The 14,681-nt window shown below is 40.1% G+C and overlaps 2 protein-coding genes across 2 annotated transcripts; one reads left to right on the forward strand and one right to left on the reverse strand.

The window, feature by feature from the left end:
• Positions 1-351: 351 nt before the first annotated feature.
• LOC311002546 (E3 ubiquitin-protein ligase TRIM58) lies at positions 352-4,348 on the forward strand (the record flags this gene model as incomplete). The annotated part of the gene is made up of 6 exons (XM_083993940.1): positions 352-387; positions 495-590; positions 1,669-1,902; positions 1,993-2,012; positions 3,157-3,299; positions 3,771-4,348. 6 exons carry the CDS (start codon positions 352-354, stop codon positions 4,346-4,348), a joined length of 1,107 nt encoding a protein of 368 aa, XP_083850066.1.
• Positions 4,349-5,362: 1,014 nt separating this feature from the next.
• On the reverse strand, positions 5,363-14,534 carry casp7 (caspase 7, apoptosis-related cysteine peptidase). The gene is made up of 8 exons (XM_083993682.1): positions 14,505-14,534; positions 13,931-14,144; positions 13,470-13,573; positions 10,299-10,450; positions 10,086-10,214; positions 8,532-8,707; positions 8,123-8,261; positions 5,363-8,010 (listed from the first exon to the last, which is right to left on the reverse strand). The coding sequence occupies exons 3-8, from the start codon at positions 13,571-13,573 to the stop codon at positions 7,784-7,786; spliced, it is 927 nt and encodes a 308-aa protein (XP_083849808.1). The 5' UTR covers positions 13,931-14,144; positions 14,505-14,534; the 3' UTR covers positions 5,363-7,783.
• Between the last annotated feature and the right edge of the window lie 147 nt (positions 14,535-14,681).

Consider the following 14,681-nt stretch of genomic DNA (forward strand, 5'->3'; position numbering starts at 1 on the left):
TGTCAGGCTGGTATATATAGAGCTCTCATGGGCATCTCGATCAGTAGGACATGAAATAACTCAGGACTGACAGTTGCTTGTGTCCTGCTCCAAAGCCCTTCTCCACCTTCAGTCTTGTTTCTTCTTCTTGTCCTCACAGTTTAGATTCATGGGTACCTCCTAAATAAAACCATGTACATGCATGCCAGTGCACCAGCACAGTGGAGCTGGTGGGTGGCAGATATCCACCCCCACCGCCTCCCAACCCCCCTTGCTGTGACAGAGCCTTCACATCCATGGCAGGCCTATAAAAGCCCTAGTGGCTGTGTTGTCACTGGTTGGTGGAGTTGAATCTGCACTGCTCTACAGAAGATGAATGGTAAGATAGGAGGGAAGGTCACAAATGAAGTAAGCACTTCCTCTACCCCACCACTCTTAGCATTTGTCTTCACCTCCCTCCACCTGCAGCTGGTGAACTCTTTCTTTTGATTTTGTTGCCTGTGTGTTTTTCAAAGGAAATCCTTCTGAAACATCAGCAGCACTTGCAGCGACAAAGAGATGTCATTGCCTACAGGATGAAGAAGCTAGCGGCTAAGCAGGAGGAGATAACTGTAAGTATGTTTGACTTGCTGTCGTATGAGATTAGTCAGTCATTTCTAGCTGCTTTTTACATTAGCAAAACACCTGCAAATCTGAGCCCACACAGGGGAAAGTGACTTCAGATTTGAATAAACAATGATGAGAAGGATATGAATTCTTTGGGTTATGAGATCAACAACAACAGGAAGCCAGGCCTATTTTTTCCCATCAGCATTAACCTCTGTGAACGCTATGTTCCAAAGATTCCCGTTCTCATATTCCAAAAATCATGATACGTGCTGTGTAACCTGAATACCTCATTTATTTGGTTTGTTCAGTGCCTCTTATTGTTGTTTTTAGCTGATAGCAGCAGAGTGCACGTCCTTGTGCTACTGAAGCACATTCACCTCAAGGTTAAATGAGTTATGGATTGTGGAGTTATGGATCCTGCCAGTTTGTTTTTGTGTATGCGTGTGTGTGTGTGTGTGTGTGTGTGTGTGTGTGTGTGTGTGTGTGTGTGTGTGTGTGTGTGTGTGTGTGTGTATATCATATTGTGGTCGTTCTCTGTGGGCCTGATTTTGTTGATGGAGCTCTGCAGACTCTGTGCTGCATTTAAGCTCATTTCATAGAAACTCTCATTGTTGCTCACGTACCAAGTTGACATATTGTGCTCTGGAAGCTGAACGGGTCTGAAGTCTATTCAGAGTCAATTAATTTATCAATCTTTTGTCATAAAATGTATCTGCAACTATTTTTGTTAATCACCATCAATCATTTCAGTCACCGCTCAAGTAAACACATCCAACATTTATACTTTCAGCATCTCAGCTGATATGATCAGCTGTTTCTCTTCATTAGATGTAATGTGATTGTAAAAATTGCCATTTGATAGGCAAAATAATTAGAGGATTAATTTTGACAATTATTATCAGCTTAACTTATAATGAAAGTAGCTTTATTGTGTTTTGAGATGATTATATTCATGGCTCTCACAGTGGTTCTAATTGACAAATGACTTCACCATAACATTTAGCCATATGTTACCTGTATTATTGTGGTATTAAAGTACCTATACAAAGGCATTACTACTCTACTACAAATGTACCGTAGAAAAAGACCAATGCAGTGAAGGAGAAAATCCGGAAGAAGTACGAGGACATGAAGCGGGTTCTGGATGAGGATCTACGCATCACGCTGACCCAGCTGGACACAGAGCACGAGGCCACAGAGAGGTTAGTGGAGGAGAGGATAGAGGACTGCTACCACCTCACCCAGCAGCTCAACAGGGAGCTGGACAACCTTAGCGCACAAGTGAAAAAGGACACACAAGAAACTGACATCCAGGTAAACTACAAGTCACAAATTCATGCAACTCAAGCGCTCTCAGTGGAATAAATGTCAGTGATTATGTGTTTTTTCTTGTATCTTCTACAGAATACTGACACAGACAAAAGGTATGTTTATGCTAAGTTAAAAAAGCTTCTCTGTGTGAGGTAAATTGTAGACTCCTGCTTGATGAGGCAGCTACAACAGGGAGCTTTGATAGATCAGCCTGCGTAGTAGCTAGTATCTACCAAACATCTTTCCTCTGACAAACAGGAAGTGGAAAATTCCACAAAATTCAATCTGCGTAATTTATCTAGAGCAGTTACTCACAGTTTGAAACAAATTTACCTTGGACTCAATGACATAACTATGAGAGGCCGTTTAGGAAATAATTCACATTTGCTCTCACATGTTGCATCATACTCTCTTACAAACACTAGTATAGTCACGCACACATACTATCATACTCTCTCACATACACTACTATAGTCACACACACTTACTACTATAGTTACACACACACACTTACTATCATACTCTCTCACAAACACTACTATAGTCACACACACTTACTATCATACTCTCTCACAAGCACTACTATAGTCACACACACTTACTACTATAGTCATATAGTATGATAGTAAGTGTGTGTGACTTTAGTAGTGTTTGTGAGAGAGTATGATAGTATGTGTGCGTGACTATACTAGTGTTTGTAAGAGAGTATGATGCAACATGTGAGAGCAAATGTGAATTATTTCCTAAACGGCCTCTCATACATAACAGTTTATTTTAGTTAGATGTGATCACACTCATATAACAAATTTCAATTCTAGTAAAGTTCAATGTAGATATATTGTTTGTGGTTGGAACTGTTACATAATAGAAGAATTATTATCAACATCAATAAAATTAAGATGATATATATTTGTCAGCGTCCACTCTAATGCATTAGCTACATGTTTATTTGTGTTCAGTAATTGGGAAATTTGTCACATGGGTTATTGCTGGATTAAAAATGTAATTGAGCTGACAAAAAGCTAGGACTTATTGGGGCGTTGTAGAGCTCAGTGGTTTGAACAGGCGGCCCATTTGCAGGGGCTGAAAATGTTGTTGTTTATGCACAATGACAAATAAATCTTAAAGTCCTCACTGCAGCGGCCCCAGTTCGATTCCGACCGGCAGCCCTTTGCTGCATGCCGCCCCCCCTCTCCTGTCACTCTCCAACTGTCCTGTCCATCAAAGGCAAAATGATTTGTTTGTTCTTTTGTTTAGAATTCACGCGACTCTGAAGTTGACCGACCCCGACATGATTCAGATGGACGAGTTCAAGAGCGAACAGCTGCTGAGTCAAACCATCAACCTGCTGCTGTTCATCAGATCCCAGGTCCCTGTCACCAAGAAGCTGTTTCAGAGCTGTGAGTTCACACAGACACACATGAGACTTCGCTAACACTTTACTTGAAGGTATCGTCATAAGAGTGACATGACACCATCATAAGTTGCCTTTTTCTTTTTCAGGACAAAGCGTTTTTTTCATACCTTGTTGACGGTTTCAGCGTTATGATCTTATCTATTCCATACGGACATAATGAACTTTCATAGTATATGACACCATCATGAACGTGTCAAGTGTCATTCGGTTAACCATAACCCTAACCCTACAAACACCGAATGACACTTAATGACAACGTTATGACATTGACATAATGTTTATGACACGTTCATGACTGTGTCATGTCACTCTTATGACGATACCTTCAAGTAAAGTGTAACCGAGACTTCTTGCTCAAAGCTGCGTCAAAGGTCATGACTGTTGCATGTTGGGAAGGACGTGACTTATCACCTCCCTCCGTCTTATATCAATTATTCTGTTGTCTCTCACACAGATGCTTCAGATGTTGTCCTTGACGCTGACACCGCCCATCCCAAGCTGATCGTCTCTCCCAAAGGCGACTCGGCCTCCTACATAGACACCTGGCAGGAAGTCCCAGAAACCCCCAACCGTTTTGACACCACCCTGAACGTAGTCAGCCAGCAGGGCTTCAGCGAGGGCCGTCAGTACTGGGAGGTGGAGGTGAGTGAGAAGACCTACTGGGAGCTGGGGCTCACTTACCCCAGCATCCCACGCAAGGGCCGCGAGGAGGAATGCTGGCTGGGCCGGGGCAAAGAGTCTTGGTGTGTGGAATACTATAATGGAGCCTACAGCGCATGGCACAATGGAGTCCAATATGAGCTGCCTCTGCTGGCAGGGAGACAGTTCACACGCATTGGGGTATTCTGCAGCTTCCCCGGGGGGTTGGTGTGCTTCCTGGGAGCCGACACCATGACCCCCCTCTACTGCTTCTGTGCCGGGACCTTCACTGACACCTTATTCCAAGCAATGTGTCCTGGTCATGACAACGAGGGCACAAACTGGAAGTCCCTTAAAATCTGCGATGCTTCCCGATCACCTCCTGTTCTCTGAGCTTGGGGCAGGAAGGGAAGGGTGGGGCCAGAAGTGGCTGAGAATGTGTCACCCCCTTGGGCATAGCCTACGCATGAGGTGCTTGATCAGATTGTGGAGATGTGTGGTGCATGGCAGGTTGGTCAAAATACCTGTGAGGGGGAATTTTCAGGTGTATCTCGATTTTTAATCAGGTGTGATCCATTTCCAGTTATTGCTGCCTTTGTTTATCATGGACATACCAAAGCTCTCTCTCACCTGCACTTCGTGGGAAATGTCTATTACGTTTATAGAGTAAGCTGTGATGAATCAGAAGTCTCAGATGACAAATTGAGGAACAAGGAATTAGTTGGTAAAGAAAGAAAAAAAATAGTAATTTACACTTAACTTGGAAAGACAGATCTGCTTTTACCACTTGATCAAGGTTTTGAACTTTTCTATCATTACTTTAATTTTAGGAGTAAAGATGGTGTTATTCTAGATTATTTTGATCCAAACCCCGTCAGTCTTTTGATAATGAGTCGGAACAGATGGAAACTGTAAATCTGTGGTTCTTATAGTCAGGATTTCTAGGGGTTCCCAGAAACAAAAACATTAGAGAACCACTGTAATCAACACATCCCATAAGGGACTTGTATCTCGGTTTATATGCATAGATTTATTAATATTTTAAATGAATTTACGGTTGGCTTTGATCTTATTCTGGGATTTGTACACAATTAGAAAAATATAAACATCTCCAGCTTTATCATTCAGGTGTAAACAAAAAGAAACAGTCTACTGTTAAAAGTAGGGATGGCTAAAAATTAAACTGAACAGTAAGATTACTTTAAAACCTTCTAGTATATTTAATATTTGGTGAAGTAACTGAAACTAAATGTATTCATGATTCATGTATGAAGCATCAGAAAAGGTATCCCTTTCATTGTGTTCTGTGTTCACAGATGTACAAGAAAAAAGTGACACTCAAGCTTATTACACAATAAATTCTTTATGTTTAATACAATAAAATGTTTTACATAAGCATTCCTCTGTTTTGAAGTTATTTAAACAAGGTATTGCCCCAAAATGAAAAAAGAAATATTGGGCCAGATTATAATTTCTATGTAATTCATTCATTCATTTTTCCAAATATTTTCAAATATATTCCTGAGGACAACAGCATTTAACACCGGAAAGCATTAAAAATTTACCCATAAAAATCAATTTTTCCCTCCTTCAATTCCATTCCAAAACAAGTGGAGCAAACACTCCGTTCAGCACAGGTTGGGCACCACGTCACTGATCAGAGATCCATGTGTTGAGAGGGTTTGAGAGTTGTGGCTGTATTGGACAAAGAATGGGGAATGCCAGTATTGATCACACTCCTGGCGCCTATAAATATAATGCAAGTGTGATTAAAATAATTAAAAATGACTGATAAAAAAATACAAAGCGAGAAAAGGAGAAAGGGTAATAAGAAAATTAAAGCTACAGCTGAACTTCCCCCCTTCATTACTGATACATGCAATCATGTGAATAGTGATAAAACATTGTAGCAACAGTGTGTGTGTGGACATGTGGATTGTGTATGTTCAGACTTGTCACCACCAGTAATAGCTGCCTCTGTGAATGACAGACTTTGGAACAATAAGAGTGTATCTGCATAAACAAACTCTGTAATTTCTAATGACCAGCAGCAAATGTCTTGTTATATATGAAACAGCATATTTTCAGATTTTCACATATTTTTATAGTACGCCACTTTTTTTTTTTTAATGCAATATTATTTGGGGAAAAACTTGGTTTAAGAATAATATATAAACATCTTTTTTTTAATTATTATTTATAGTTTGGGTTTTAAAATCACTCGAAAGCAAAGCTCAATTTTTAAAATTAATATAGTAAGACATTGCTTGGCACCTGTTACTACAGTGTAGATTATGACAATGTACAACACAAATATACAGTGAAATGATGTGGCATTTGTGCTTTGGGCCCCAGTCCAGTTTTACGCTATGATATTTCCCATATTTATGACACTATTCAGACATTCTGAAATTCTCTCTGTTGTACAAATGCCTCAGCGTGAATCTTATCATTCAGTGAAGCTATTTTAGAGAAATGTCTATTGCAGGGAAATTCATAAAACTGATGTGACTAATAAATAAAACAAGTGCATTGTTTTGATCATATGCAAATACGCAAACTTCACCTTCTCGGGCAAGTGAAGTCTTCAACATCACGCTGTGAAAACTCGCAAAATTGCAAATGATTATTGCCGTCATGGGAGTGGACTATGTACTATGCACTTGACCCAAAATCTCATAGAACTAATCACTACACAGCAAAAGATCACACCTTCCTAGCCATACATATATGAAATTCTTTAACAGAACATTTACCCACTTCATGGGACATTAAAGAACCTGAGGATGCCAGCATGCTGCTACCAACTTAAACTTGCTAGGAAGGCTGAGACACTGAGCCTTTGGCCAGAGCAGCGTGATACGTCTCTGCTCAGAGTGTTGTCCTTTTATTTGTCTCTTATTTTCGGACGACTGACAGCTGATAACATTAAAACATTTATAACTGAAAATGATCTAATTCATTTTCCAGATGATACTACTGTAAGGATTCAGCAGACCAATTTTATAATCAAAGCAGGTCCATCATTTTTTCCATTTGAATTTATTAATCACTCTATTCAGTTTCAAAGTGCAAATTTCCGTAGACTTAGTGCTTCTCAAAAAGAGTGTTTTTTAAAAATCATATTACATAAATATAAATATGAAATGATACCTGAATAATTAATGCTTTAAAAGCTTTCAACTCTGACCCAGTTCCAAATTTATTTTTCTGTGACATGGCGATCGAGTATTGTCCTCTACACATGCACTGGACTGCTTTAGACAGGTTTATGATCAGTTTCTGGAGAGACTACTCTCCAACACCAAAAGCCAATTATTTCAGTTATTCAGAAGCCGATTCCATGCACTAAATGCTAGTGCCAACTTTTGCCTGTCCTTGCTCACCCTTGTCCAGTAGCTACTACTACAAGCTGGAAAATGGAGAGACACATATTCAGATATGATTCCCCAGACCCACAAAAACTGGCAGCAAATTTTCCGGGCCGGTAGAATAACATGGATATTTCACAATGCCTGTCGACAAAGATCAGATCAAATGTGACGCCATTATTCTGAAGAACAACCTGAAGAAGTGGAATAGATGTCACCATCAACACATGAACGCGGAGTGCCACTGTATTTTTTTTTTCTAACGAGTGCTGGTTTTCAGGCCCAACTACACATGCTAAATGCTTTTTTCATGTGCTCCGAATGTGCAGTGTCCTGCTGGGCCTGAATCATCCCTGAATGCTTTGACCGCTTAGCCAGTTCCTGAAACAGTCAGTCAAGTGCGTCAGTCAGTCGGTCAGTCTTTGATATCATCCGGTCCGGTCGGTCAGGTTGGCGGTCAGTTGAAATAGAGTTCTTTCGTCAGCATAGAGACCACGCAGGGAATCTGCTTCTTCTCACTGAAGCGTGGGTCTTCAGACCAGGACTCAAAGCTGGTGGCCACCATGTAGTTGACCCGTGTCAGGATCTGCATTATCTCCAGCTGCTTGCCAAACTCGTTCAGGACGTTGCAGAGCGCCTGGACAAACCAGGAGCCGCGTCCAGGGTTCCTCCATGAGTAATACCCTGAGAAAAAAAAAGAAATCACAAGTCAGGATTCTTTCATTTTAACCATTCATTAATTTGGCAAGAAAACTTTTACTTTAAAATGAGACTTTGGTTCAAAACAGTCTTGTACCTGGCACAGTGGAGTAGGCAAAGAGGAAATCTGCCTCTACAGGGATCTTATGTCTTGGATTAGCATCTGTCTCCAGGGTGTCGTTTGGCGGACCCGAATCTGTCTGTATACCATCATCAAATTCGGAACCCCGACAAGCCTGGTGAAGTAAATGAAATGACATTTCATTGTGATCCTGAGTAGTTTTCTCAACGATGACCTGGTGAAGCAATTAAAACATTAACTATTTTTAAAAGCTGGGATGGGCACATTTTCTTTGCACAGCAACCATCATCTGTCCATGGGGAACTACTGAGAGTCATTCAAATGTTTTTATTGACTTCTACTGTAACATTCATGTTGGATTATCGCTACTGCTACCACTACTTTGTACATCACATCATCATTTACAAATGAAAGAGCTGCGTACCTGGATGAAGAAGAGTTTTGGCTTTCCGACTAAGCTTTTGCACATGTCGCCCCTGAACAGCGAGGTCATGGTCTTGATGGGCATGGCTCCATCTGTGCCGTAGATCATGCCCTCTTCGCCGTGGCTTAGCAGGATACAGGCGAAACACGAGCTGTCACTATGGTCTTCCTCCGAGGCTGACCCATACACACACAAACAAATACTCAACTCTTAGCTCGGCTCGGGCCTTGTTAAACTTCTCGAAATTAAAGCACAACCTCAGTGATTTAATGGATTCTTTTAACCACACGACTTTTACATCTATGCTAATGTTAAAGATCTTAACAGCACTTAAGCTAATTAAAGTGTATAAAATGTCACATGTTTGTCCCCAGGGGAGCATGAAAGTGCAGATGAACGTTAATTATAATCATTTTATTGGATGTTGACATTTCTTATGAGGGACTCAAAGGTTCCATGTATCTAAAATTATTAGGATTTGTCCATTGAGAACATACAATAATGTCATGGGAGACCAGCCATTCATTTATAAGAGACTGTCTCATAGAACGAACAGCTGACAAAGGTAAACATTTTGAACTGATTGTAATGCAAGACCAAATTATGCATGGCTCATCCTGTAGGATGAAACCTATTGTTGTATTAATAATGCATCATTGGTACTGAATTTAATGCCATGGCTGACAACAAGACAGATTGGCAGCTTCTAAAAATAGCAGCCATTAAAATGTCACGTCATATCATATCAAACAAAAGGTTCACCAGCCATATGACATTAGAAGTGACCTTTCAACTGTCTTCACTAAGGCTAAAGTCATGCTGGTCACTTGTTATAATGCAGTTAGTTTTACAATGGCACCACCTGCTGTCTGACCTGGTGATTTTAGGGGGAAAAATACAACAAAATACAACATTCATAAAGATATCGGGGGTTTAAATATCAACTTGTGTGTACAGATAGAAATGCATATAAGGGAGATATTTCAAAGCACCTGACTGTGTGTATATCAAACCTAAGGACTGACACTAGATTTGGTGTCTAATACAACCTATCATGTATTTTTCTGCTACCAGGTCTTTAAATCATATTTTCATATTCACACTAACCCTTCCATTGAAAATGACACAACCAAGCTGCTGTTTACACATGTATTGCAGTCACAAGGTCATTATATGAAGATTCAATTGATGTATTGAGATCTGACCAGCAGCTGGTGAGAGTTACAGAGAATATAGCTGAAATTTGGGCAAAGTTCAAATTATCATCAATGACTTCCATAATTAAGGTGAGATGCATGACCATATTGAGACAGAGAAAACTCTGCTCAGAACATTTGTTTCTAAGCATTAATAAAGACATTTTAATCGTAGGTCATCATACCTTTAATGATTACTAGATCTGTCAGCATCTACGATGAGACTGACACTACACAGAACAACATTTCTCCAAGCAGTTGTATCTAGACAAAGTTCAAATTATCTCTTCTGTGACTGTGGAGCCCGGAAAAGGTGCTTAGATCCCAACACTGAACAACAGAGGATTTTCCTACTCACCTTCTCTGAGAAGACGTTCCATCTTCTCACATGTCTGATCATTGTAGATGCAGACATCGAAGCCCAGGCTCTTGAAGCACTTGAACAGCTCGCCTGCGTCGCGGTCCGTGCCATTGCGTACATTCATCCCTGTCGAAACAATTTGTTTAGGTCTGTCCAAAAATATTCTAGTCGAATTAAAAAGGCAACGTCCTCGAAACTTGTTTGCCGTACCTGTCTTTTCATCAAAGTTTTTGTTGTTGATGATGATGCACTTGCCCACTCGCTGGTGGCTCATCTTATACTGGAATGTTGGTGAAACAATTCTGTAATGGCTTTCAGAAGAGTAGTCCTGCTCCCGCGTCTGGCCATCCTTATTCTTCTTACTGGTGGAATCAGAAAGATACAAATATTAGGGTAACACTCCCACAATATCATTATAAAAAATTACTAAACTACAATATTATCTACTTATGAGTAGTAACATACATTTTAAGTCCAGCTACACATGTCAAAAATGTAAATGTACACAATATACAGTAATACATCAGATCCATGAGAAATTTCCTGATAGACACACAAAGACTAAACATAGAATTTAGAAAAAAAAACATTCAAGAGAATAACAAATGCACTGGCCTTTCAATTAAATAACAGTATTGTGATACAACCAAGCCAAAGTTCTTAGATGCTACAAGTTAGCAAGAAATGCTAATCTTCAAATCCATAATCTCACATAAAACTATAATATTCACTGTATATGGCAGTATATCTTGACTCTTAAAGAATAGCAGCAATTACTTCAGCAAAGGTAAATGTCCCTCCAACATAACTGAACTCACATCAAACTGAAAACACTGGAACCACTTACTCAGAAACCAAAGAGTACATACATTTTCAAATAAGGCATTAATGTCTCGGCCAAATTTGGTCGCAGTAATCCACCGTCTGGTTAAAGAAGAAACTAGAACATTTTCGCTCGGAGCAGATTTTAAAAATTATAACCACATCAATGTAGATTGAGCGAGAGGAAATCTTCAACGAGTGGCAATTCTCACACACCTGTCATATTTCCATTCTTTAAACGATGCATCCAGATAGCTAAGCCAACACTGGCCCACTGGGGGCTCACAAAATCCAGGCTTGTTCCAGAAGAGCCTAGTCATCAGGTTACTCAAGCACAGGAACAATACACAGCAATGCAGTCCAACAGTCTCATGCACAGACCCTCACAGGCAGCACAGCCATATTCTAACAAACATGTGATCCAGAACTTTTTGAAGCCCCCCTCCCACCTCCAAATTGTGCCAACATACTGTACCAAACAATTGCGTGAGGGTGGGCAAAGAGCTGCAACTCTGTTTTGCTGTGGGCTGGGCATGGCAGAAAGAGCAGCAGGTAGGAGGACGGTGAAGAGGAATATGAGGCAGTTCTGTCGGTCTTACCTGGGTTCGTCATTAAGCGCTACGCCACTCTGCATCTGAAATGCGTTGGTTTTGTCTCGTTTCTTTTTTTTTTCCCCAAAAAGAGTATGTTTCTCCAGACCTGGCAGCTTAATTTTTGGCTGTGTGCTAGGATACTGACATGCTCTCTGTACTGGATGGAGACCTGACTGGGCCAGCGGGTGCTGAGAACAGGGGCGGCGCACTGTGAGCCCCCTGAGTCAGCACCCTCGCCACCACACCAGCGCTTTCTAAAGGCCTATTCACACATGGCCCCTGCACCTCGCTGCCTGCTGAGGTCAGACAGGGCAACAAGTTGCTCCTGTGCTGACAGGCACAGAATCCACCTGTACTGACATACGTACTGTGAGTGACTGACTACTTCTACCTTTACACTAGAAGGAGTATATCTAGTACCCATAAATTCCTGAGAACCCTTACTAAACGACTTAAATTACTACAACTACTGTAACCAAAGGGTCTTTGATTGATAGTTTCTGTCTTGGTCTGTCTGTCTAAGATTTGTCTTCAATCCAACACGTATACACACATGATTACCCTCAGTCTTTATGATGTAATATTTATTTGAAGTCTTTTATAGTTTAAAGATGACTTGGCATCACAGGCGTGACTAACGAGGTGCCACGAGTTGATCTGTTGAACTGTTTCCTTGTACTGTAGATAAGGTGACATTAGTCTAACGTCATACGTGTAAATATAGCACCTCTGTCTGTTATAAAGAAGCCATGACTAAGTGGCTAAGCAAAACCACTCAGCAGATTATAAATACTGCCTTTTAATACAAAGTTTTTTTTATGTCCTAATGTACAATAAGATATTTTATATTTAAACAATAACTCTTATTATCTTAAATCTAAAATCTAATGTGCTTTTTTTGATTGTTTTTTTTTCTTCAAAAGTAAGAATCATCTTTTACTCTTGTGACAGTTTGAGGTAAAATTTTAAATACCAAAATACCAAGCACAGACTTGAGTTTGATTATAAGTGTCGGAAGAAATACTATGGATGACTAATATTCCTTCACAATAAAGACTCACAGTGCCACCTAGTGAGTGAAACTGGAACACAAAAAGGGGAATCACTTGATGATGCATCGTTTACACCTCTACCAAAAAGTCAGATGTAAGACACTGTAAAAAGACCCACACTCTGGAATATAATCTTTTTTTTGGATCCTAGTGTGGTATAGTCTAATTTTGAGCAGCCACTTGAGGACTGACCCCAGTCCCAAAATTGAGTTTAAGATTGTATTCACATTCATTCCCCCATTATACTAATTAGACTATCCAAAACTGGGTTGCAGTGTCAAATCAAGGGTATATATCTCATATCTTTTAAAGTTTGGATTAGTGAAGGCAAAGAGGGGCCAGAACCACAGAGCTGTACAGAGCTGAAAGGGCAAAGCCGTATGAAGTTTGTGATGCCTTCTTGTAGTAACTGCTTGAGCTAATAAATAATAAACCACCGCAGTGTTTTTACAACCACAGTTTGCCAGAATCAAACAGAAGCAAATCTGTTCTGGAGGACAACACTGAATAAAATAACAAACCATAAATTGCCAGTGAAAAAACTGTCAAAGGTTGAAGGGCTGCAAATCATGCATCTTCAAATCTCTACTTATGCATTACAACAGATGAAATCATGAAGAAAACACTAAAAACTAAAATACACACAGGAGGTTGCTACATACAACTATCTATTGCCCAATATATTAGACAATAGATAGTTGTATGTAGCAACCTCGTCCAATACTGTTGCAATAGTGATTTCCCACGAACTAGGGGGTGAAAAATAATGAAAGTGAAACACAAATGAATATGCAAAGGTCTGTATGAGCGAATTTAATCCGAAATGAGATTTATAAACCCTTACATCCCAAATGGTTGTATAGATTTTCCTGAGCAGATGCAGTAACGTTACAGGTGTAGGAGAATCAAGTTACCTCCCGAAGAGCAGAAATCTCCCCCTGCGGTCAGGCTTTGCATCCGTTTGGTCTCCTTCCTCAACTCCACCAGCAAGTTCAGCTCTCTCAGGTTCCCCAGCCATCTGCAGTTGGTATGATACGTGTTACATCTAAGCCTACAGTGGTTTCAGCAGCAGTGGTTTCCATGGTGTTAAGAACAATGATTATGCTAACTTCTCTGCATTATTCCTCAATCGCTGCTGACACCAATACTGTTTTTAAAAACTGTTCAAACTGTTTCAAAACATCATAAACTTTTATACAACAAAATTACCACTATATTACATCGTTAGTTTCATTAAAAAGCGTATACGTCATGGGTTAAACTTCACTTGCTAGCTGAACTGGGCATGACGATTAGCATAAACAAACAAAACAGTGCCAAGTCTCGCTAAACTAAAACAAACCCACTTTCAGCAGCTGTGTCTGCATGAACTTACTCTCTGTTACTGTTATTATATGATAATAATTGCGTAAAGGTTGGCGGTGAGTCGCTTCTTCTACTCCACAGTTGTCGTCAACTTTCTGTTCCTCAGAAAACTTTCTACAGCAAAACGAAAGTAGTTGACACTTCGGACACTTCGCCTCAAACTCCCGTGGTGCGTAATTACGTCATAGCGGTGCGTCATCAACCACGTCTGTCTGGTTTGGTACCTTAGCAACAAAGAAAGTTACGGAACAGTTACAGAAAACAGTAAGTCAAATATTTTTCTGGGGAAAAAAACTACACTTCACTACTATACCTAAATATAATGGGCACTTTATACAGCACAACACAACACCATTAACCTTCAGAATAGAAATGAGATTTTATAAGTCATCACAAGAGTAAGGAAACTCACTTTCATTGAGTTATTCTGTTTTTATTATATCAGTGACCATGAGACTGTATCCATAATCTGTCCATGCCCCATTTATATTTAATTCACCGTACAACACAACAACCCTGTATGTTCAGATGACACTAACTATTTGCCCATACCTCCAACTTTACAATGTATTACACACTCTTACTTCCAAGCGCTGTGGCAAAGTTGAACTAGCTGTCCAACTCAGGATGATTACTCATATGCAGTGACATCTGAACTCTCTTGTCACTCTCTGCCCCTCTCCCTCCTTCTCTCCCCCTGCAGACAGACAGCTGAGCTTGACCAGTCCTCTAGCATGAGACTTGGAAGAGGGCTGGTCCAT

This window comes from Trachurus trachurus (assembly GCF_905171665.1).
Source record: "Trachurus trachurus genome assembly, chromosome: 19".
Lineage (NCBI taxonomy): Eukaryota > Metazoa > Chordata > Actinopteri > Carangiformes > Carangidae > Trachurus > Trachurus trachurus.